At 44.4% G+C, this 24,176-nt stretch overlaps 2 protein-coding genes and 1 long non-coding RNA gene across 4 annotated transcripts; 1 reads left to right on the top strand and 2 right to left on the bottom strand.

The window, feature by feature from the left end:
- Positions 1-3,780: 3,780 nt before the first annotated feature.
- Positions 3,781-6,236, bottom strand: LOC125507818 (uncharacterized). The gene is made up of 3 exons (XR_007283045.2): positions 5,821-6,236; positions 4,569-4,666; positions 3,781-4,404 (listed from the first exon to the last, which is right to left on the bottom strand). It is a non-coding gene; the product is annotated as an uncharacterized LOC125507818 (long non-coding RNA).
- Positions 6,237-6,564: 328 nt separating this feature from the next.
- LOC125507817 (uncharacterized) lies at positions 6,565-15,668 on the bottom strand. The gene is made up of 10 exons (XM_087519065.1): positions 15,348-15,668; positions 15,188-15,277; positions 15,025-15,093; positions 14,856-14,945; positions 14,653-14,742; positions 12,800-14,253; positions 12,294-12,722; positions 12,127-12,219; positions 11,133-12,059; positions 6,565-11,046 (listed from the first exon to the last, which is right to left on the bottom strand). Exons 6-10 carry the CDS (start codon positions 13,371-13,373, stop codon positions 7,697-7,699), a joined length of 5,373 nt encoding a protein of 1,790 aa, XP_087375191.1. The 5' UTR covers positions 13,374-14,253; positions 14,653-14,742; positions 14,856-14,945; positions 15,025-15,093; positions 15,188-15,277; positions 15,348-15,668; the 3' UTR covers positions 6,565-7,696.
- LOC125554337 (SKP1-like protein 1) lies at positions 12,213-17,566 on the top strand. 2 transcript variants are annotated; one of them, XM_087519066.1, is made up of 2 exons: positions 12,213-12,227; positions 17,096-17,566. In XM_087519066.1, the coding sequence occupies exons 1-2, from the start codon at positions 12,213-12,215 to the stop codon at positions 17,564-17,566; spliced, it is 486 nt and encodes a 161-aa protein (XP_087375192.1). The 2 variants fall into 2 exon arrangements, with proteins under 2 accessions (XP_087375192.1, XP_048573866.2); XM_048717909.2 differs by lacking the exon at positions 12,213-12,227 and having other exon boundaries at positions 17,072-17,566.
- Positions 17,567-24,176: the final 6,610 nt, after the last annotated feature.

Raw genomic sequence — 24,176 nt, 5'->3', positions numbered from 1 at the left:
ATTCACAGACTAAGCAAAACTAGAATGAACGCACCTTGTTTTTTGTTAGGCAAGACTTAAAATGCTGACCCCGCACAAGTCTACCTATTTGCATCACATGAATTATGGAATCTGAATAAACGAGAACAAAATTAAGGTGGCAAACTGCACAATAGACGAACATTGAGATTTTGGACGAAGCAGAAGAGGTCTAATAGAGGCCGAACTGGGACCTTCCCGGATACGGGGACGACGTTGCGAGTGACTGCAAGCAGCGAGGTCTTAGGCGGTGGCAACTGAGCGAGGTCTTAGGCGAGGCAACTGATGGCATCAAGAGTTCAAACTTTTGCCTGGAGGTTGCTTTGAAAACTCTTCCAACAGGTTTGAGAGCTAGTCGATTTTCGTCTCATATTTCTAAACAGTGTTGTTGTTGTGATCTTAAGGAGGATGACATGCATTTTTTTTTTGTTGTGCTTTTGCGAGAGCATCTTGGTTTTCTCATTCTTGGTACCTCAAAAGTGATCTTCTAACTAAGAATCATCTTTCTATGCAAAGTGTTATTCATGCTCTGCTCAATATGAATCACCCCTATGCATCTATATCTAACATTTTCAATTTTCTTTGGTGCATATGGAAATCTAGAAATGATTGCTTATTTGCTAGAAAATTTTCTCTTCCTCGTCAGGTACACATTGCTGCTTCAGCTTTGGCTGAACACAATAATTACTTACATAATTCAGTCCATGATGATAAGCAAACTGATCAGCTTCTTACCTCTCATAACATAAGTACCTTACCTCAATAGGGCTGCACTGTTAGGATAGATCTTCTCATTTCAGGAGCTAAAATTTATTCTGATGCCACTTTCAATTGTTCGAAGATTCCAGGACTTCTACATGGAATAGCAGCTACTGGAGTTGGAGTATTTCTCTTTTTTTTTTGCAGGATCAAGCTAAGGTCAATGTGCAAATTCAAACTTCCACCCAAAACACAAGCACGCCTCTTCAAGCTGAAGCCCTTGCTTTTCTTCTTGCAGCTCAAGTTGCTCACAGGCTTCACATTTATAGGCTTACTTTCCTCACAGATTGTCTCTCGTTGGCAAAAGCGACAGCGGAAAGAAGTGTTTTGACTGATTCTACCCCTTGGTTCATTAGGAAATATCTTGCTGATTTTTTCTCTCTTACTAAAGATCTTCAAGCACAGGTGTTTCATATATCAAGAGAGATCAATGGCATAGGTCACAACGTGGCTCGTCAGGTTCTTAGATGTTCTATAGAACCTGACATTAGTTGTTTTGCTTCACCTCATACAAATAGGACTTGCCCTGTAGTTTCCCTCCTTCTCAATATCAATTTCCAGGGCTATGTACTTCACGCTGTAAGATGTTATTGAGCTGAATAAAAGTGTTTGGCGCTTTGTGCGCCTTTCTCTGTTAAAAAAATGGATTCATCAACAGAAGAAAAAAGAACAATTATAGTTAGTGGGCAAAACAGTCGGACCATTCTCAGTTCCGTTCCCATCTGGTTGAGCCGAACCATTCCCCATCCGCATCCGCACCCAAACCCAGCCAACGGCCACCACGGAAGCACCGCCGCCGCCGCCGCCGCCGCCGCTGCCGGCGCTCCCGGACGACGTCGTCGAAGAGATCCTCCTCCGCCTACCGCCCGACGACCCAGGCTGCCTCTTCCGCGCCTCCCTCGTCTGCAAGGCCTGGAGGAGCGCCGTCACCCATCCCCACTTCCGCCGCCGCTACATCGGGCTCCACCGCCATCGGGCGCCCCCCGTGCTCGGCTTCCTCCACGACTGGGAAGACGAGCGCATCCCAGACTTCGTCCCCGCCACCGCCCCGCCCTTCTCCCTCGCCGCTCCAGATCGCCGGTTCTGGCGCCCCCTCGACTGCCGCCACGGCCGTGCCCTCTTCCTCTCCGACCACCTCCAGGAAACACAGGAACTCCTCCTGTGGGAGCCAATCACGGGCGCCCGTCGGGACATCACTTGAGAAACATTTATATATGATCTACGTGTTGTATCGGTTGCAGTAAAACATTTGGATTTTCTACTGTTTGAAGAATTTTTTGTTCTTATTAATTCTGAGAGGCAAGGCTAGTAGTGATGATTAGTATTTTCTGTCCGAATGGAAATTAATATGTACATCTCTTTTGGAACATCAACAATTACTCCCTCTGTCTCATAATATAAAATCGTTTCTCAATCTTTTTGCTGTCAAAAAATAGAAGATCGTTTTTCAAGCTATAGGAGTAGTTATTATAAAAAGGGAATATCCTTTGCACGCCAGCTTCTTGGATCAGAAAACTAGAATGTAGCAAATAGATCTATAACAATGATCAACCGTTTATAGATTACACGTTACATCGTTGCAAGCAAATGCAGCTCAGATCTCCTTGTTCATTATATTCTTCACCACGGCACCTCCCTCGCATACTTGCTCATGTATGTTGATGATATTATTATCACCGCCAATTCCCACCTCACCTTCAACACCATCATTGACTCCCTCAAGGAGTTCTCCATGTCGGATCTTGGTGATCTCCACCACTTCCTTGGCATTAATGTCACTCCCAACCCGTCCGGCTTATTCCTAAGTCAACAATAATACACATTTGAGATCCTTGACCATGCCAACATGCTCCAATGCAAACAGGTGTCCACCCCCATTGATACCACCTCTAAACTATCTTCCACAGATGGCCACCCTCTTTCCAACCCTACCTATTATCAGAGTTTGGCCGGGGCACTACAGTACCTCACCCTCACTTGCCCGGATATAGCCTACGCCGTTCAACAAGTCTGCTTGTTCATACATGAGCCATGTGACACTCATATGCAACTCATCAAGAGAATACTTCGGCACTTGCAAGGCACATCACACTATGAGATTCAGTTTTACAAATCTTCATCCAAGGATCTCATAGCCTACACCGATGCTGATTGGGCCGGTTGTCCGGATACCCGCAAGTCAACCTCGGGATTTTGAGTATTTCTTGGTGCTAACATCATCTCATGGTCATCCAAGAGACAACCAACTGTGTCACGCTCTAGTGCAGAAGCGGAGTAGTACAAACTGCGTTGCTAAATCTTGTTGACTACGGCAACTCTTGCATGAGCTCAAATGTCCACCATCCAATGCAACTGTTGTCTATTGTAACATCATAGCGCATCATATCTCGCATGCAATCCCGTTCAGCATCAAAGGACCAAGCACATTGAGATTGACCTACATTTTGTACATTATTGTGTTGCTCTTGGCGAAGCTCGGGTCCTCCTCCATGTCCTCTCAACTTCGCATTTTGCAGACTTGTTCACTAAAGGACTTTCGTCGCAGATGTTTCATGGATTCAGGGCCAGCCTGAACGTCCTACCACACGGAGTTACGGCTAAGAGGAGGTGTTAAACTGTACATTGTACACTTTGTAACGTTGTATTGTACTAGCTTAATCCACTCCTATTTTGTGAATTTGAACTAAAACCATGACGAGTAATTTAAAATGGAGGGAGTAGGATCTGGCAATGCTTGTGGCCTGTGTGCCTCAATTCTAGGAGCGGTTGCTCTCTCTCCCTCTCCCGCACGCTAGGAAGGAGAGCAAAGAAACGGAAAATTGAAGCGCCGCCGGGAGACTTGCACTTGCACGCTAGGAAGGAAGGAGAGCAACGTGGTCCCGCACGCGAGGGCAGATCGGCTACGACAAACAAGGAAACGGAAACCACGTACGTATAATAATAGTATAATAGAGAGGAGGCCGAGGCCTACCCGAGTCTAACCCAGACACCGCCCCAACTAGTAGAATGCCCGTGCGTTGCCACGGGCTGCTGAAATATTTAGCTGAAGTTATATAAAGATAATGCATGTTAAATTTCACAGGTAGAGATAATATAACACGGTCACAATTGCATAATAATTGAAGTCCACTTCACTTGTAATTTAAACCGATAACAAAATGGCAAATTGACAATGTATACATATAAAATGATGACCCAACTAAAAATGTTATAAATTATTAAAATCTACTTGACGGGCTTAAGAAATTCCCGCACAATATTATAAAAGTGCTCTTTAACTTCATTCACATGATGTTTGAGCAAGTATAATAAAAACTACTTTCTCAACTCATACCTATCATGCAAAAGAAATATATGTAGTTAACACGAATACTTCACGTGGAAGGTCTAAAAATGTTTGTAACGGGACAATACTCACCGCGCCAACCAGCTTCACCAGTTTTTTACCGTTTCGTGAGAGCATAAAATGAAAACCAAAATAGCCAGACAAATCCCTGCAATTTCAATGTCATTGTGTTGTAAAAAACTTCGAAACCTTTCGTCCCCTTCCAACGACATCGTCTCAGAACTCTTGTTGATGGATTCTTTTTCAACGTCGCTAGAATACATCTTTATCTCTCCCATGTCCTGAAAAAATAATCATATAAAAATACACCTTTTGGATAACATAATCGGAATGCGCCCCGAAAGGGGAGGGGCATCGCCGAATCTAACTTTCTTCTTTTAGCACAAAAGAATGAAGAGGAATTCATTTCATTTCATATATATAAAGAAGAATTAGTGGTATGCACCTCTTCTCGTTGTGTCTCAGTTCGACCCGTCATCGTTACGTCAGTGCCGACGTGCATGATATTTCTAAAACATCATTGGAATCCATCACTTTTTATCTCTGATGAACAAAAGTGGAACATATAAAAATACAAAGAATATTTTATACTGCATTAAATAAATAAATATAATATCTTAGAACAAAAGTCACACTAACACATTTTTCATTTGCAATAAAAAACTGGATACTGCTGATTTCATATAAATATATGAACATACACTCCCTCCGTAAAGTTTTTATAAGAGCGTTTAGAATCCACGTTCATTTACCGTCACATATACTTATATTTCGGAACAAAGGTAATAGAAACTTCGTCCGTTTTCAATTTTGCCCCTCGCTGGCTCACTCGCTTCACTCACTCGTTCCCCACTCTCTCGTCCAAATCCCTAGCTCGCCTCGCTCCGCTGCTCGCGTCGCCGCCGCTCGCCTCTCTTGCTCGCGTCGCCGCCGCCATCTCGCCCGCATCGACGTCGACGCTCGCCTCCACCCCACACGCGTCGCCGCCGCCGCCTTCCTGTGACGTCTTCGCCGCTCCCTCTCACCCGCGTCGCCTGCACCAGCGAGGTCGCCACAAGATTGTTTTTGTTACCAAAGCGGAGGCGAGGAGCAGCTGGTGAGTTGTACCCATGGCTGGATCTGAAGTGTCTGGACGTCCCCGCGATGAGGATGAGTGGGAGGAGCAAGAGCACATCTGAAGATGGTGAGGAGTGGAGGCGGCGGTTCTGAATTTGAAGATGGTGCTGTGAGGAGTAGCGGGAGGAGCAGTCGCCGACGGCCTGGCTGCATGGGGTACGCCCTCCCCTTCGTCTCCTACGGCATCGTGGACATCCTGCTCGACGACGTACATCTGCTCGAGGATATCCTGCTCGACGATGCTCCTCTTCGCCAGCATCTCTAGCGCGTGGTGAGCTCCCCCTGTCCCCTCCCTTTACTCATGGTTGCCCGTGCGTTTTGGTTCAGATTAGGAATAGGGTACAATTTATTTGTATGCGTATGGGTACAGATTAGGAGTAGGAGATGTAGTTGTGGGCACAGTTTTAGTAAAATTTCAGTAAACATAGTGAGCGTGTTTTACTCCAGTAATCTTGCTTGAAGTAAATTTCAGTAACTTTAGTAATCTTGCTTCAAGTACTCTGAAAATATGAAAATATACTCAGAAAATGTATTGCTTGTACTGCTGATCTTGCAGATAGGAGGAGAGTTCTTGTACTCACAGCAGCTGTTGATCTGCAACAACTCTAGGAGTGGGATTGACTTTGTCATTGTGGTTTCAGTAGAAATGACCTTCTTCCTAATTAGTAACAGAGATCAAAGTTAATATATTTGTGATATTTTCGTGTAATATTATTGTTTGCAATGAGAGTACTCGGGAATACAGAGTACTGTATTTTTTTATAACTGAAGAGGGAGTATAAATCGTCCAGTGAGTACAGTATAGATTGAGTATAAACATGATAACCTACTGTGATATTTTAGCAGGCATCATATTCGTGATGGTCTGCAAGCTATCATTATTGTCATATGTGATATTTGATTTCAGTGGTGCCATCTTTGTTCCCCTTATAAAAGTTGTGTTGTGCCGATTGACAGTTTAATAGTTGTTTCACTTGGCAGGCTAGAAGGTGGTTTACAATATTTTTGTTATATTCTAGTAATAAAGAAAAATGCCCACAGCACAGCTTATACAGAGAGCAAGTGATCATTGTTCTTTCTCCCGTCTGTCCTAATCGCTAATTCACTGGAATCTTAATGTGCAGACTGATACAGAAGCAAAGTGTTTCAAGGCACATAGGTCCAGTGCTGAGAGTGGTAGTTTCAGAAAAGATACTGAAGCTAATTCAAGAAATACTACTAAGGCTGTTGGTCAAAATCCCCCACCACCAAAGCAAGGTTTCATCCATGTGAGGGCAAGAAGGGGTCAAGCAACTGACAGCCATAGCCTTGCAGAAACGGTCAGTTCAATGCACAATTTTCAGTTTTGACTATTCTGAATGTATTCTTTTTGAATTTGCATATTCTTATACATCCCATGGATACACATTCACACTCCCCATTACAAAAGCTACAAATCTGGTCGCTGAAAGTCTACTTTCTTTTACGGGCACGGCGTAAGAAAGTAACCAAGCGGATGAAAATTCTACAAAACCCTATCCCTAGATGTAATAAAGGTGCATATTAATCTCAACAAGAAGTCTATATTTTTTATGTTTACATTCTGTCCCACCAATGTCCAGATATGTATTGAAAAGTAAGGATTATAAAATTCAAATAAGGGGGAAATAAGAGAATATACAGAGACCTCCACATATGATAAATAATATAAAGATGTAGTTTCGATATTGTGTGGTGGTCCAGTATCGCACCCTTGGAAAAAAAATCAGGGAGGTATTTGGGTCCAATCTGTAACATCAATCCAGTGTGGTATATCATCCCTGCTTTCACCACCTGTACCATTAATCCAGTGTGGTATATTATTGCTGCTTTGCCCATATGTACCATCAATTATCAAAGAACCAACGGCCACATTTCATTGTTGATTAACAGTGACTAATTTAACTTGAGATGCAAATAACCCATTGGTGTAACTGTAGTTCTAATACCAAAGATAGTCTCCGGTCATGATCAAGCAACCAGAGTTATTCTGCTTAAGGGAAATAAATAACATAGCAAAAATAAATAAATAAATAACAATGTCCGTGCCTGCTTTGGGGCCGCATCATAAATATTTCTCTAATGTAGAACGCTCCAGTGGAGTCTAGTTTTACAACAACAGAGTGACCCAGGCAGTGTGCAATATTTGTGCAGGAAAACAGAGCTGAGTTTAGATGTAGTAGATGATTGATTACAAAACAACAAAAAAATAATATACATAAGCAAACCAGCAAAACGAAAAATAATGTCACATACAACAAAAGTTGGCAACTTGCAAAGTCTCAAATTCGAGGCAATATATTATTACTTGACTTGTAGTATAAACATAATAAAGTTCAATTGGTTACATCGAAAGATAGAGATCTGTACAAGAACACCGAAGAGCACCAAATTATATGTAGCATAAGAGTAAATCCCTGTCATATCTAAGAGCGGAGTTCAGCTTGTAAGGACTTCCTTATAGACGATGTTCTTCATCGAGGTCTGTAAGGACAAGGCAGGTCTTTTTCGCTTCTTTGATTTACTGCTTTGCTTCTTGCCATTCTCCTTCTCCTTCTCCTTCTCAATGAGGATCTTTATGTTGATCTTCGCGGTGGTTCGAGACAATGCAACATAGAGTTGACCATGAGAGAACACCGGATTAGGTAGGTACACGCCAACGATCGGAATCGTCTGTCCTTTAGCCTTGTTAATCATCATAGCAAAGCTAAGCCTTACAGGAAATTGCTTCCTCTTGAACTTGAATGGAAACATGTCGTTGTCAGACGGGCATAGGGGTATTCGAGGAAGGAAAACCCTCCTACCCGCGTGTTGTCCAATCACGATTTCTGCGTCGATGGCGTTCCTCTGGAAACCTCGCACCACAAGCCTCGTCCCGTTACACAGACCATTAGCCGGATCAATGTTCCTCAGAAGTATGACAAGGCAGTTGAGCTTCAGTTTGAGTGCATGCGGAGGCAGACCGTTGGGAGTCAATCCATTTAGGAACTCGGGAGCGTAGTAGCCATACGGGTCGTCTTCTGCACTGTCAAAGCTATGGTAGATTACTTCTTCTCCCCGAAAACGCTCTACCATGCGTATGTTTATCTTGTCGACGTTGTCGTTTGTGGTGGAGAGGATTGCGCGTGAAGTCATGTAATTCGGATCGGACATGTTGTCATCTAGTCTCGGAAACACATGGTCAATCAGTTTCTCCAGGTCATCACCCTCGCCTGTAGATGGCACACAAATATCTTCAGGGAGTCGTATGTTTCCTTGATCGTCAACTTCCTCGGTGCCATTGCCTACCCTTAGCAAGTAATCCGCAAACCAGGTGTCATTATGAGCCCTCATGTTGATGACGAGCCTTAGCTGGCGCATACCCTTCCAGAGGTGTGAACTTCGGAGGGTTGCATCGATTATCTGACCCCGGGACCCCCTCTTGACGACCGGAAGCACCTGCCTGAAGTCCCCGCCAAACACAACAGTTTTTCCTCCAAAGGGTCGGTCCCGTCTTCCCATGATGTCGCGCATGCTGTTGTCCAGTGCCTCGACCGCCTGTCGCTTAGTCATGGTGGCCTCGTCCCATAGTATCAATGAGGCCATCCTCAGTAGCTTGGCGGTACCACTCTGTTTCATGAAGGTGCATGAGGCGCCATCGTCGCAGCTCAATGGGATCTTGAACCTCGAGTGGGCAGTCCTGCCTCCAGACATGATAGAAGCGGCGACGCCTGATGTCGCGGTAGCGATAGCGATGTTTCCCTCGCTTCGAACCTTGGCGAGCAGTGCCCTGTACAGGAAGGTCTTCCCTGTACCTCCTGGTCCATCAACAAAGAACACACCCCCATCACCGCGTTCAATAGAAGCTAGTATCTCGTCGTATGCAACCCTCTGCTCCGAGTTTAGCGACGAAGCCAATTTAGTGTCGTTGATGTCAAAATCGACGTTGGATTCCTCGATCACTTCTCTCGCCTCGCCCTCGGTTGGGTCGAACGCATCGTCAATGCATGGAAGAGCGAAATCAGCTATGTCTTTGCCCATGGACTGCAACATACCCCTAATGTCAAGCAACACCATCTGTTCCACCTCAATCGGGCACGTGTGTGATCGCCGATAGTCATCAGACATAGGCTTGAAGTGCCTATCCCATAAACCACGCACGTCGCCTGGCTCACAGTGCACCAAAATTGTTGCGAAGAGCCTCCTGAGCGAACATGGCATTGCCCACTGCTCTGCCTCGGTAAGACAGTCGTCGAGCGTGTTATCTGCCTCGATGAGTCCCAACCTTTCGGCAGCCTCTCTAAAGCTCCCGCATAGCCTACCGTCCACGGTGAGCAGGTCCTCATAGGATGTCTTGCCAGCAACATGGTTTAGCAGCACACGCAGATAGTATCGCTCCCCCTCTGCAGGATTGGCAGACACAATTCGACCTATCTGATAACGCTCCACCCGCTCTTTCCAATACTTCTTACCCTTCTGCCATGTGAACCTTCCAGGAAAATCCTTGTATAATATATTCCTAGCCCACGGATGGTTTTGGTTAGCTTTGAAATACTCTGTCAACATGGATTTGGAAGCTTTCTCAGAGGCGACTATGTCGGTCAAGTGAGCTTGCTCATTGAATGCCACCCTGTGCATATTCGGGAGATGAAGAGGCAACTGTAGTACAGGCGGGTCATTGGCACATAAGGGGAAGCCAAATATCCTCCACATCGCCTCTGGAGGAGTAACCCACCTCGCGTCTACGTATCTTTTGATCTCATCAATGTTACCATCGGCGTCTGGCTGGTCGATGCTGAAAGAAGCCCTATCATGGCCCTTGTATATGTACTTGTAAAGGTATTTGACGGCCTTTATGCTGGAGCAAACCTCAACGTTGATGTGGCAATTGAACATCCGCAGAAGGTAAGGGTTATATGGTACAACCCATCTGTTGTCCAACATTTTACCCCGGACCTTAGCCTGCCGACCATTATCTCGACGACGATAAACAGGGTATGAGTCCTTGCCCTGTGCCGTGTTTTCATTGAACGGCCGCGGGTATCTGCACTTGCACTCGTTTTGTTGCATGCAAACATTTTTGGGGTTGAGAGCACCGCATGGTCCGTGCATCATATGTTTCACCACCAAGGCGTGGAGTTCAGGGTACTTTTGCTTGTCTGGGAGCTCGGCAGAAATGAGTCGGTCGTACTGCTCCGGAACGACAAGCTTATAGGCAGAGTCCATGATCAACAAAAAGTGTGCATGGGGGAGGCCCCTCTTTTGGAACTCGACTACGTATACATGTGCGACAACAACACCCAGGATATTCTTCTTGAACAACATCTCTTTCATAGCCTCTAGCTTGCCATGGAACACACGAGCCACAAGATCAGGTCGGTCTTGCGCAGTCTGGCCAGGAAACAACTCATTTGTTATCTCTTCCCAGTTAGGGTTGCAGGTCATGGTCAAGAAGATGTCAAGCTTCCCGTAGGTATGGACAATTGCCATGGCATCCATATGCCTCCGCTTCATGTTACGGTCGCCACCTGGGTACGTTCCAGGGAGCACTATCCTTACTCCAACAGCGCTTGCCCGGGTCTCCCCGGATGTAATTGCATCAACAACTCCTTTATACAGGTCGGCACGGATCTTTGTCTGGTTCTTCCTGTACCATTTCAACCTACAACTCTCAATCTTGATGTACATGTCCACCCCCCATTGCTGGAGCAATCGTGCTCCACAGAGTATGGGATTGAATATCCCAGGTCGTGTCTGGAGCATGTAACAGTAGTAGTCTCTCACCGAGACGCATAACCTGCTATTCCCCTCTGCACATGGATGAGTAACGCGGACATTAGGATTCATATGAGAAGTATACAATTCATCTAAACGACAGAATACGCATAAGGCTTACCTGCATCCTCATCATCACCATCATCACCTCTACCTCTTGGTTGTTGCACAACCGGCCAAGGGACATCACGTTTAGGAAGTTTCGGATGCCAACCGAGCTCCCCCCTTGGGTAGAGGAGTGGGTAAGAGAGAGGGTCATACGAGCCAGCCGTCACATGTATACTGTGCCTCTGGTTGTCATTCCCGCAAAGTGTAATCCTACGATCGAACCTCTTCGCTAGGTCAGTGCCCTCCACCCAAATTGCAGCGACCTCAGATGACAGAGGTCTATTATACTTCCGTTGGTCTAGTCTCTGGTCAGTGTTGAGGTCTATCCTGTAATTGTCGAGGTTGTCCCTGTGTGCACCCAAACTCCTAAACTGCTGGGAGTACGGGTTTTCCCTGAGTATGTCCACTAACTTTCTGACGACATCTTGGTCTAATTGCTCGGTGGCAGCCTTGCGATGGGTTAGGCCTGGGTCGTCGTCGTAGAAGTGCAATTGTAGATGATCTGGACGTGATGTTGGCCCGAAGGAATGAACGTTGTGGTAGATGGTGCCGTGCGCCCGGAATGTGTACACCCCAGACTTCATGTTTGTGTAGCTTTCATCAAGGCTGACGCCGAGGGTTGTGAAGGAGAAGTGGCCGTTGAAGAACCGTATGTTCTCCCGAAAATGCCTTGAGTCCGCATCCATGCTAGACCAAAGCCTCATTAGCTCTGGGATGGGCTCCGGTTGCTTCAGCTGGATCTGCCCACTACGACAGCAGAATCCCGGGGCCTCGGACACAAACTTCTTGGCTTTGCAGTGATCGCAATTTGCGGCATGCTTCAGGATGTGTGTGTGGTCTGGGAGGTTTGAGTAGACATAGTCCAATGGATCATGGTCGACATAGGTATTGTGACTTGAGTCTTCCAATTCGTCGTGCTCCATGTCATCAGCATCTGAGCCTGCAAACAATGTTTATAATTAGTGTGATATTTCAAACGGGCGAGCTGCTCAAGTGGGTGTACATACCTTCACCAGCAAACAGGTAATACTCATCGTCAAAGAGGCTATCAGGGTTGACATTATCATTCATGAGACGACTAAGGTAAGCGTCCATGTCGTCTGCTCAGGTGCGAAACCAATAAATGAGGGTTTAGTCTCAAGGGACACAAGGAGAGTAAGGATAGGAGTGTTACCTTCACTTCTGATCGTGTACTCCGGCGTGCTAGATGAGGTCGAGGCACCGTGTGCTTCCACTACGGTAGGTTGTCCAGTTGAGCTCATTTCCGGTATGGAGATGGACCTGACAGTTGGGGTCATCACCCTACCTGCAAACCTTTCATTACGCCGATCGCGTAGAGCATTCCTCTCACCACGCGGTACCTGCGTACATGTTTTTTGCTTGCCAATTTTCTGCTGACGCTTCTTTGCCGCCATACCTCCCTTGCAAGCTCGCTCTCTCCTCCCACGCGCTGCTCTGGACTCATGACTCCGCTCGTCCACTCCATTATCCGCTATTGTTACCGGATCACTGGCTTGCTGGTCGGCATTTTGTAGGTGCACATTGATTTCGATGAGGTTGCCATGTATAGCACCATCACCGAAGGTTCTGCTTAGATATGCACCTACAACATCATCGAATCATTATTTATATATCATGAATGATTACATGATGAAAGATGATGGTTGATAGGATATGTACCATCGGTTTCGGTGTTGCGAATGTATGTGGGGGCCACATTGACCGTAGGAGCATGATCTATTTGTTCACTGTCGAATTGTTGCGTGAGGGCTGAAAGTGCGAGAGTCGGACAATGTGTGTGAGGGTTGGACAATGTGCTAGTTAAATCTGGACGTGGCATTGCGATCGATTCAGCACACGGCGTGTTTTTCTTTGCAGCATACTTTGCCTTTCTCTTTGCACTTGACTCCCCCCTTTCATCCTCAGTCATGGTTTTAGGGTGTTGCACGCGCCATTCTTGCAACTTCTGATTTTTTTTTTCTTGAAGATCGATCGTTCCGTCACCCACTTTTTTCCAATAACTTGCTCGCCTCCGCGCGTTTCTCTGCTCAATTTGCTTGTCTGTTAAGTCACAATTGTGTTCTTTATCAGGCTGTTTTTCATCTAGTTGCTTGTTGGCTGCCTCCTCTTTTTTCTTTCGATAAGCAGCTCTCCTTCGAGCCTTTATTTGCTCTTTTTTCTCGTCAAGGTCCACCGAGAATGGTTGACACCCATTAGTGATATCACCGAGAGGTAACAGGGGAACATTTTGCATATCTGCACGGAGGGTTTAGGGTCTTCATTGTTCAAGAAGATTTCATGTACTACACAAACGCTTACTTTATATATCTGCACGGTCTGGTTAAACAATGATGTATTGCTGGATGTAGTTGGGGTGGTATCATCGAGAGGTAACAGGGGAACATTTTGCATATCTGCCCGGAGGGTTTAGGGTCTTCATTGTTCACCGAGAGGTAACAGGGCTGGTTGAAGCTACTTCTTAATCTAGGTTTATTTTTTATAGAATCCCTCCGTGTCCATACATAAAGTCTATATATATGTACTCAAAAGTCGTATATCTGCCCTATATCAAATTGAACCTAAATGATCAGGAATTGTGTTGGTCAATTATTTTTATTCTATATTCTTGGTCAATTATTCGTGGGGTTGGGGTGAGGAAACATGTGTCGCCTACATTATTCACTAAGAAAGTATACATACGGTCATCATAAACATAATCATCCTTACCTGATATCGTAAGGCCAGTCAGATTTTCATCTTGTTGCTTGCTGGATTCCTCCTCTTTTTTCTTTCGATAAGCAGCTCTCCTCTGAGCCTTTTTTTGCTCTTTTTTCTCGTCAAGGTCCACCGTGGTTTGTTGACACACATTAGTGATATCACCGAGAGGTAACCCACCCACATTCAGCATATCTGCATGTGAAATGATAATCACATTATGTTGTGGAATGGAGGGAGTATATATAATATCATCGCAGTGCCTTCCCATAAAGCATTCTTACCTGATATCGTAAGGGCAGACAGATTTTCATCTTGTTGCTTGACGGTAGCCTCCTCTTATTTCTTTCTATAAGCAGTTCGCCTCTGAGTTTTTATCAACTCTCTTTTTTCGTCAAGGTCCACAGAGGGTGGTTGATCTGCATTAGTGATATCACTGTGAGGATGGCGTGGAACATTATGCGACCTCTCTTCCCAACTGTCACGTTGCATGCTACCTAGTTATTTTGTCAGATTACTGAGAGCTGGCAACGAATCTACATTATATAGGAATGAGATTGGAGGGTTGTCTGCATGATCTGCATTAGTGATATCACTGTGAGGATGGCGTGGAACATTATGCGACCTCTCTTCCCAACTGTCACGTTGCATGCTACCTAGTTATTTTGTCAGATTACTGAGAGCTGGCAACGAATCTACATTATATAGGAATGAGATTGGAGGGTTGTCTGCATCATGTTAACATAAATATATATTGGACCGAAATAAGGCAAAGTTGTAGGCACATGGTCTTAACCTTTCGGCAACATAATACTTACCCGAAATCAGATGGGAAGGTTGATGAACACATGTCCTTTCACAATCGGCCTGTTCAAGAATCATCCAGTCCGAGTGAGTAATATGGGCTCCTACAAGTCACACGCTTGATCCTTTAGAATCGGTTCTGCCCAAGTCTGTTAGGTATGATTTATCACATAAAAAGCATAAAAGCAATATCAGTATATATGCACAGCCTTAATACCTGGACTACTTGGGTAATTCTTGTGAACATCGTCGACTCCAGGTATAACCCCTTCGTTAGAGTCGTCACCATTTGGCCCCTCCATCGGGCCTGCAACATCTCCTGTGATGGTGTTTGACATGTATAACAAAATATGTAGCTGAACATATATATGGAGGTAGATATATACCTGGAGTATCATATGTGCTATCACCATCGGTCTCAAGTATCATACGTTCGGAGGGAGTAGTATGGACTCCTAGAAGTCAAGATGTTGATACATTAGAATCGGTTGTGCCCAAGTCTGTTAGGTATGATTTTTCAACTAAAAAGGATAAAAATAAACCTTATACCTGTACTACGTGGGTAAATTTTGTCAACATCATCGGCTATGGGTATAATCCCTTCGTTAGAGTCGTCAACACTTGTCCCCTCCATCGGGCCTGCAACACATATATAGTTGAACATATATATGTTTGACTTGTGTAGCACAATTTATAGGTGAACATATACCTGGAGGTACATGTGATGAAGTCGTCTGTTCCGCTGGCTTGCTGTGTGGAGTCCCCATATGTAACTACTAAAAAAAAGACATGTCCAACAGACTCAGGTATATAGCAAAAACTTGTAAACTGACTCTGCAAGCAGATCACGTGAAATACCAACAGTACTAAAGGCCCGTTCCCATTGTACAGAAATCCAGTCCATACGGGCAGATTGTTACAGATTTATGAGTTTTGCTATATATATGAAAATAGAAAGACATGTCCAACGGACTTTGCTACTTTCCATTTTTTTGTAAACTGACTCTGCTGGATACAAGTTAAGAATTCAAGATGCTAAAATGTCCTGTTCATCTGACTGCAGGCAGATGAAGGCCGTCGAAGATCACAAGCGCAGCTTGCTATTGTACAGGTTTAGAATTTAGAAAGGTGACCTATTTTTTCATGTGAACTTACCTATTCTTTGCTATTCAGAATGATTATTTATCTTCCCATTGCTGTGTTAATTGATTCATATGCGGTTCTGCTATTCTGACAAGGATATCCATCAAGGTTATTGGAGGGGCATAATGAAACGTCACAAGTTCTACTTTGCTGATTCTTTCAGAGAATAGTTTCATTACTAATGCACTGTCGCTGACATGTATTAATCCCAAATTCCAAATCACTCTGGAATCCAGTCAAAATCCAGTCAAAATCACTCTGGAATCCTTCTCCGTAATTGATTCGCAAACTACTCTCAAGGACTGCTCTGAACCTCAAATATCGTGGGCACATGAAGTTGTGGTGTAATTTTTACAGAAACAAGTGATCCAGGCAGCAAGGTATTGATTGATGCAACTATGTTGTAATGTTTCAGTGGCTGTTAATATTTTTTTAGGAAGGATAACCAATTCAGATGATACCCAAGGAGTTCTGGATGGGAGATTGTTTATTTCTACGTCGTGCAATTCAACATTTCAGTACTAAAAGTATTTTTCATGTTATCTAGATTGAGGTACATCCTTTGTAAACTAATATGAGGCCTTTTAGGTCACGGAAGTAGTGACCTAAAAGCTCTTGTATTAGTTACAGAGGGGTTTGATTTGTGAGGTCCGAGCGCGGGCAGCGGCCGGCGGTGGAGGTGGAAAAAGAAGTCTGGCATGGGTTGATTTAGTTTGAACACGAATCCATCAGGATCGCCCTGATCTGTACACGTAGACATAACAAACAAACAAAACATGTGTGTTCATACCTGGGGTTGAAACCGTACAGTGTCGCCGATCGCATGTTCCGTGGCGGCGCGTGATCCAAAAACTGCCAGCGATCCAGAAACGTGGCGGCGGCACTGTCAAGTCGTTCCGCGGCGGCGGTGCTGTGGAGTGCGCAGATCGCACGACGGCTGTGCAGATCTGATCGGCAGCGGGGTATGGGGCATGGGGATCCTGATGGGCGGCAGGGCGCAGTTTCTTTGGCTACCTGCGTGGGTGGGGTTCGGTGTGTGGGCGTGGGGGTGGGGGTAATTTGATGGAAAAAAAACCAGACGAAAAAAACCGGTTGAAAAAAAACCAGACGAAAATGGGGGGACTATTCAACCAACTCGTCCATTAGGAGTAGAGATAAATCCCCGGAACACTCTATCTATCTAGCCCAACACGCACGCACGCAAAGAAGCTCCCGTCTTTCGATCGATCGCTCGCTCTTCCTGCTCCTAGGGTTTCGTTTCGTTTCGCCTCCCAATCCTCCCATCCATCGATGGCGGCCGAGGAAGGCGAGAAGAAGATGATCACGCTCAAGAGCTCGGACGGCGAGGAATTTCAGGTTGAGGAGGCGGTCGCCATGGAGTCGCAGACCATCCGCCACATGAACGAGGACGACTGCGCCGACAACGGCATCCCGCTCCCCAACGTCGACTCCAAGATCCTCTCCAAGGTCATCGAATACTGCAAGAAGCACGTCCAGGCCGACTCCAGCTCCTCCACCTCTACCGCAGCCGCCGCCCCTGCCGAGGACCTCAAGAGCTTTGACGCCGAGTTCGTCAAGGTCGACCAGGCCACCCTCTTCGACCTCATCCTTGCTGCAAACTATCTCAACATCAAGGGATTGCTCGACCTTACTTGCCAGACCGTTGCTGACATGATCAAGGGCAAGACTCCGGAGGAGATCCGCAAGACTTTTAACATCAAGAATGACTTCACACCCGAGGAGGAGGCGGAGATCCGCAGGGAGAACCAGTGGGCTTTTGAGTAGATAAGAGTAGCATCGAGGCACTGCTGCGTCGAATTAATGCTTAAGTATTCATCTTTTTTTCTAATGAGACTTTGTATGCCTATGTTTCACCGCTGCCTTTTCTATGTCATAATCGTTATTCTGAAGCCCAAACATCGTTATATCCTAAAAATAGTTGTGGTCAGTGGTCATAACTTGTGAAACTGAATTATTATTTGTCAAGTGGATGTTTCGCTTGGTAACATCATCCTTAGCTGATTTATGCGTGTGATTTGAGATATTTTCTGTTATCTTGAAATAGCCTCATTGTTTCCGATTTTAGTCTACTTATTTGCTAAAGATCTGTCGACATGATTTTAATTTGGCTTCAGGTCGAATTTAGTGACCGTTGGATCGTTGTCACGAATCTCAACGCAAGCGGGCGCGTTTTAGTTGTGTTTCTTCGGGTTACGGGTCTCCACTCTTCACCCCATGTCATTTCCTCGTTTTTGCTAGCGAGAGACAAGCATGGCCTCCCTCCGACGTCCGTCCGTACTCAGCGCCGTTGATTACCCTCCAATGTTTTCGCTCCGGTGGAAATCCTGCACTGGAACACCTACGCCCATGAGCTGGAGTGGAGTTTTTGTGCGCTTCATTTGTCTTTAGTGTTCTGCGTAACTTTTGGGTGTTTTTCATCAATGGCGTTAGTATACAAGTGTATGGGGGCATTCGGCAGAAATGATTTTTGCACAGGGGGATGCTATTAGTGTTCTTCAGTCCCAATTGTCTGCGTGAATTTTGCTAGGCGAATGGGAGCTGTTGCACTGCTAACTTAGGCTGCCATTTTGAGCGTAGTTGCTTCTAGATATTCAATCAAAATCATGTTCCAAAATAACTGACTAGTACATACATATAGTGTGGATATTACATGGTGATTAGTTTGTTCATGGCAACGAGAGAGTGGTTAAGGTGATTGGGAGGAGTGATTGGTGGTGGACATGTTGGTTTAGTTTGATTTTCTGAATGCTGGCTTGTTTCTCATCAGTAGTCCTTCTCATTGGAGCTAGATCTCATCTATGTATGATTGTTCAGTTTATCATTGAAGTATTTGTTCACTTAGTCCTTCTCATTGGAGCTACATCTCATCTCTGTATGATTGTTCAGTTTATCATTGAAGTATTTGTTCACTGACTATGGTTGCATCATTTTTTACTCGTAGTAATTTTTAACGGCAGAACTAAACAGAACACACCAGGCCCTCTCTTAGTTTCTTTTTCTTAAGTCTCTCGGCTCCCTAAGTTTTATGTTTAAGTTTATCCTTATTCCTCTGTCCTTTTTATTCTTCTCGAGTAATCAGTATTCTTTCTTCAGTTTTGTGTTCATGTTCATAATAAATTTCTATTCAGTGTTCTTTCTTCATCATAGTAGGGGAAAAAAGAATTGATTATCTCAGTTTTTCACTTGTTCAGCATCATTGCTTTCAGAAAGTTCAGTAATTTCAAATTTAGTTGCCAGAAGGGGCAGGCTGGCCAGTCTGTGGACATTGACCCATAATGTTGTTGTTGTCATGGATTTTGGAGTGGACGTGAAGGCTGCTTCAGGTGGTATCTTTTCGTCGGCGTGTGGCTGCTGACGACATGGTCGTGGGCTCGTTGCTATATGCACCTTGATCCGAAGATAGCGAGCGCCAGACACAACTCTATGATGCAAAGCTGCGGGAGTGAGATTTTGAAAAGAAAATGTTTGTAACGCAAGGTAACTTATTATTGTAGTGACCAGACTCTGTAATGAATATGTTACTCTGTAATTCAGATTCTATGATGCAAGTCTGGATTGTTTTCTTTAAAAGATTTCATTTCAGAGTAAGTAAATGGCATATGCATTGTAGCTAATTCTAAAATGCAGCGCAGGCCATTGGGTGAAGGATATGTTTCAAGGCAGGTAGTGTACTCTTATTCCCAAATCAACATTTGTTCCTGGAACATAGTAACAATTTAATTAGTTTCATGAAAGGCGATTTTTCCTGTACACAACAGTAGAGTGCTGTGCAACAATTGAACAATATGTGCTCCCTCCGTCCCAAAAATTCAAGAATTTTGGGACGGAGGGAGTATTAGGTACAATCATTTTAATTTGTTTGGCAAGCGTAGCTGGTATGTCGGTTTGCTGGGTGTCATCATCAGCAAGGAGCTCTCCCCTGGCTCACTACACGGGGGTACCTTGTCTTCAAGCTCACTTTCCGGCGGCAGCTCCATGGAGTACCGTCTGTGACTTTGGTGAGCACGAGGAGGACAGCGTGGGGCCTTTGCTTCGGCGTGCACTGTCTGCCCCTCTGTGGCGCTGCTGACATTGGTGGCGGCGGAGAGAAGAATGTGGTCCGCAAAAACCGAACCATGGAAATAAACCACCCATGTAGCAATCCCAGTCGGCACGGAGGCATGGGCTCAAGCAGTCAGACCGGGGAAACAATTCAAATGAGTAATTTCTAATTTGTGGCACAAGTTTACTTAAATTAGGTAAAGATGTGAAAGATCTTCTAAATGGGTTAATTTCTATCACAATCATGAAAGTTGGAGTAAAAATGGTATTAATTAATACCGCATAATGTGGTTATAGAAAACTGGACGACCGCTTGTTGAGTGTGGATGTCTAGGAAAGATGAAACCAGTGAAGTGTCTGACCCCACTTGGCAGGAATGTGCCGAGCTGGTAGATATGTGATGTGTCACACGCGGGGAGCTCCATGAGTGCACGAAAATAAGAAAAATATCATAGAGGATGCATGAAATTTTCCCATGATGTTCAAAATCATGTTAGAGATCCTTAAATTCATACGAATTGAGTTATTTTGTGGGGATCTCATATGATCTCTACCAAACTATCCCTTGCTCAAGCGGTCATCTAAAAGGAGAGAACTCATACGGATTGTGAAGTCGGAACCGAATTTCGTTCAACTAAAAAAAACGGACTTTTGTTTTAAAAAGTAAATTACAGATCCAAAGCAAAATCTCGTTTCACCTGGTTGAGCCCCACTTCATCAATTCGTCATAATTCCATAGAAGACCATTTAATCAATGTTATTTTGCTAATAATTCTTATCTAATAATATACGTAGTAGATAGTAGATGATGTTGCTGAATGCAGAAAATGCTTTCATTTCTCAAAAAAAAAACTTGTGCCATGGGTTGACCATATCTTGAACTTTGTGTGGTGCCACATGCCAGTCATTTGCCTTCTAAATTTATATAGGTATATTTAATCTTTCTTACCAATACATCTGGAATAGCAATGCCCGTTTGAACATTCATGGATCTATCTAAATAGTGTACTTGCACAAGGTAGTTTAACTACATAATGTGAATAGTTGGTGTAAATTGAACCGATGTACTATCATGATCATGCTAATACGATTAAGTTGGATCATTTAAGCATTTGTATGCATTTCATGTTGCTATTTCCCTATGAGTTTTTTAATAGAATGAATATTCAATAGTTTAATAAAATTGATGGTCATGCATTGATTTGTGTTTTCTTCCTATTAGGGTAAATGTTGCTAATTGTTACTTTTTTAAATAAGAGTGGTAACAAAGTCGTTGATTAGAGTAAACTCGAATGGCAACAACAGAAACAATAGAGTTACTATACACAACCTTGGGGTTGTAGGCAGAAGCTTCAAATGTGGTAACGTCAGGTCTTTGCTGAACCTTCTCCAAAAGAGTAGCAACAGAATTGTTCACCTTCTGTGAAATGTGATTCAACGCTCTTATATGTTTCTACTGCATGTTCGTGTTGCCTCAATGGTCAGTGCGCATCTGTTGATCTGTGTACAAGTAACCAGATAAATTTGGTGCCATTCAACATTTGATCTGTTAATTTTTTTTGTCAATGCCATTTCTATATGGCATGTTCAATACCGAATCGCAATGTTTGCCATGCTATGAAAAGACCACCATTATTTTGCTCATCTGTTAATTTTGCACGTTTTTGTGCGTGTTATGAGATGTTGCTGTTACGAAAAACTCATGTGTTACATTTTGTCTCATTCAATGCATTCTGCTACCATCACATGCCCCTTACAAGGGTTCGGTTTTCTGTATATACCAGTTGTACTAACATCTTAGTCTGCTGACATGAGCTGCAAGTGCTAAGCTGATGGGTCAGGCAAGCCGGGTTTTTCGTCAGTCATCAGCGCCTTCAGTAGGATCATTTTCTGCTCTGCAGTTGGGTAACACTTTTGCATGGTATTGTAGTTTAGACTCCATGCTAAACTTTGACAAGAATCAAGGCACCAAACTGGAGGCTTTGGCACCTCAAAGAATGACGTTCAACACTTGGTCTGAAGATACCGTCGCAACTAGGATTCTATTCGTATGATGCAAAGCTGCTGAGTGGGGATTAGTCTCATAGGACTTGAAAACTCTTTGTGACTGCTACACATAGTTTCTGTACAATGCTGCTTAACGTTGAATGGTTCAGGGTCCGTTTGTGGTTATGTACAATAATGTTCCTATTACTGAAACATTTCATCTCTTAGAAATAGGATAAACATCATCAACATATTTGATCCTCTACTCTTCTTTCCTTTCTATGTGAATCTATTTTTGATACTCTTGGCAGCAGTTCTCTGTTTGTGTTCAAAACATATTTGTGAGGAATGGGCACTACCATGTAATTGTATGGCTCATTTGGGCCATTCGGGAGTATATAAGTATTTATCTTCAAAACGGCATACCTAATTAGTTTTGCTAAAAACAATTGAGCTACCTGTAGTCTGTCGTGGATCATCAGAAAACTACAGGCCTAACAACAGTGGTACGGTGGCTCTGTTATCAACATTGTGCTGTAAATACTTTGCATTTGTTTGGTCATGTTTCTCTCCATCGGAAGATAGTCATCAGTTGTCTTTATATGCATGTCTGCAGGCCAAGAGCTTTATCGTTAACCATTATCCACAGAAATGGCGGATCAGTACTTCAGTTCATTACGTGCAAGCCCTATCATTCTCTAGAAAACCGCACTGGCCGCCTATGCCAACATGGACCAATAAGATGGTGGTGTGGGTACCTTACTATTTAAGGTGCCTCCTTTCTGTGTATATAGTATAGATCTGCAACTTTTCTATGTTTCTACTTTCATAACGTTGCTCTCAAGATGGATTTCAGCTTGGTTGTTTAGGTGTAGTAATTTTCAGAACTTTCGTGTTGATCTGAATAGCTGATGCTTTCACTTTTTGTTCTTGATCTTGATCACACTGAGAAAAGGAAAATCACCTTATTTGACAAATTTAAGTGATGGAGAGAGATTCTTGAACTTCAACTTCAAAAACATCTTATATTAAGGTACAGAGGTAGTACATTCTTATCCAACTTCCACATGCTCGACGAGATTTCTTTTTACCTTCAGTTCATGGTATACATATGGGGTTTTGGATGTGGAGTTTGCAAAGCTTCGTTGAACGCAGAACCGTTTTTCTGTTAAATAGTGCTTAATCATAAAATTTACAATACCTTGTTTCAAAGGAAGTTTGCAAAATACTTTAGATCATAAGTTCATAACCACCTTGCGTAGTGGCGGAGTTTGAGCATAATCCAAGAGGAGGCCATTACCTAGAGGGGAGAAAATTAATAGGGAAGAAGGGGCCAATCTCTAATTTAAACACTAGTTAGGCCTAATATATAGCATATTCTTCAATGGATGCAAAACTTAAGGGGGGGCCATGGCCCGTGGTGGTCTACATGAAGCTCCGCCATTGACCTTGCATATAGAAACAAATGGGCATGGAAGATCAACATTTTTCGAAGTTAGAAAAATGATGACATACATCATGCATGGGCGTCCTTGCGGATGTGCTAACTTTGATCTGATTGGGCTCTTGGCCCAGTCAACAATGGCTTGAATCCTGTCGGCGATATTTTGGTTGTCTTTGTTAGTTTCACAGGCTCGGACGACCACCTGCGGGTCTAGTTTTTTGTGTGTTAGTGGCGGCTCGGGGGAACCCTAGTCCCACCGGTCGTCGGCACTACTCGTGACGGTGCGACTCCTCTCCCTGCCCAGCGGCGGCGCGACTTTGATCTGGTGGCGGCGATGCTTCGATCTGGCGGCGACGGCGCTGCTCGCGATGGGTGTGGTAGGGTGCTCCGCCCGGTGGTGTGCCCTGGCTTGCAGCGACGGCTTGGGCTGTTGATCCCTCCAATTTGATCTGGGTTGGTTGGTGGAGCTCGACCCAAAGCTGCAGTCGACCGTGTGCCTCGTCAGCTGATGCGGTCTACTACCGTGAAAACAATGGCGGTTGTCCTCGTGCTCTTTTTGCATCATGGCAATGTCCTCCTCGATTTGGTCATCGACGTGTTCCGGAACTGCTGCCGGAGATCCTGCCCAAGATATCTGGATCGGATAGAATTCGGTCGTGCATGCCATATCAGCCTATGAGGTTCCATGACGGCGTAGCGCGGAGCTCTATTGTTTGTTGACACCATGGGACATGTTGGCTTCTCAATTTCTATGGCGTAGACAGCTGTGGAGAAGGTCATGGTGGTTGAGATGAGATGACCGGTTAGACGGACGGAGCCTTCGAGGCGATGGAGTCAGCTAGGTGTTTGGTAACTCTTAGGAGCAACAGTGTCAAATGGGGGCGGCAACACTGGAGGAATTAA

The sequence above is a fragment of the Triticum urartu genome, chromosome 4A, assembly GCF_056163025.1.
Source record: "Triticum urartu cultivar PI428250 chromosome 4A, HENAU_Tu73, whole genome shotgun sequence".
Lineage (NCBI taxonomy): Eukaryota > Viridiplantae > Streptophyta > Magnoliopsida > Poales > Poaceae > Triticum > Triticum urartu.
The sequence above is the reverse complement of the archived record's forward strand: the minus strand, read 5'-3'. Positions and strand labels throughout refer to the sequence as shown.

Bases quoted from the DNA above. Each gene is read 5' to 3' on its own strand.
- LOC125507817 (XM_087519065.1), bottom strand. From the start codon at position 13,373: ATGCAAAATGTTCCCCTGTTACCTCTCGGTGATATCACTAATGGGTGT. The intron at 12,220-12,293 runs GTAACACTCCTA...GCACCTGAGCAG, and splicing joins GTACACGATCAGAAGTGAAG to ACGACATGGACGCTTACCTT. The intron at 12,060-12,126 runs GTATGTACACCC...CATTGTTTGCAG, and splicing joins TTACCTGTTTGCTGGTGAAG to GCTCAGATGCTGATGACATG.
- LOC125554337 (XM_048717909.2), top strand. From the start codon at position 17,072: ATGGCGGCCGAGGAAGGCGAGAAGAAGATGATCACGCTCAAGAGCTCG.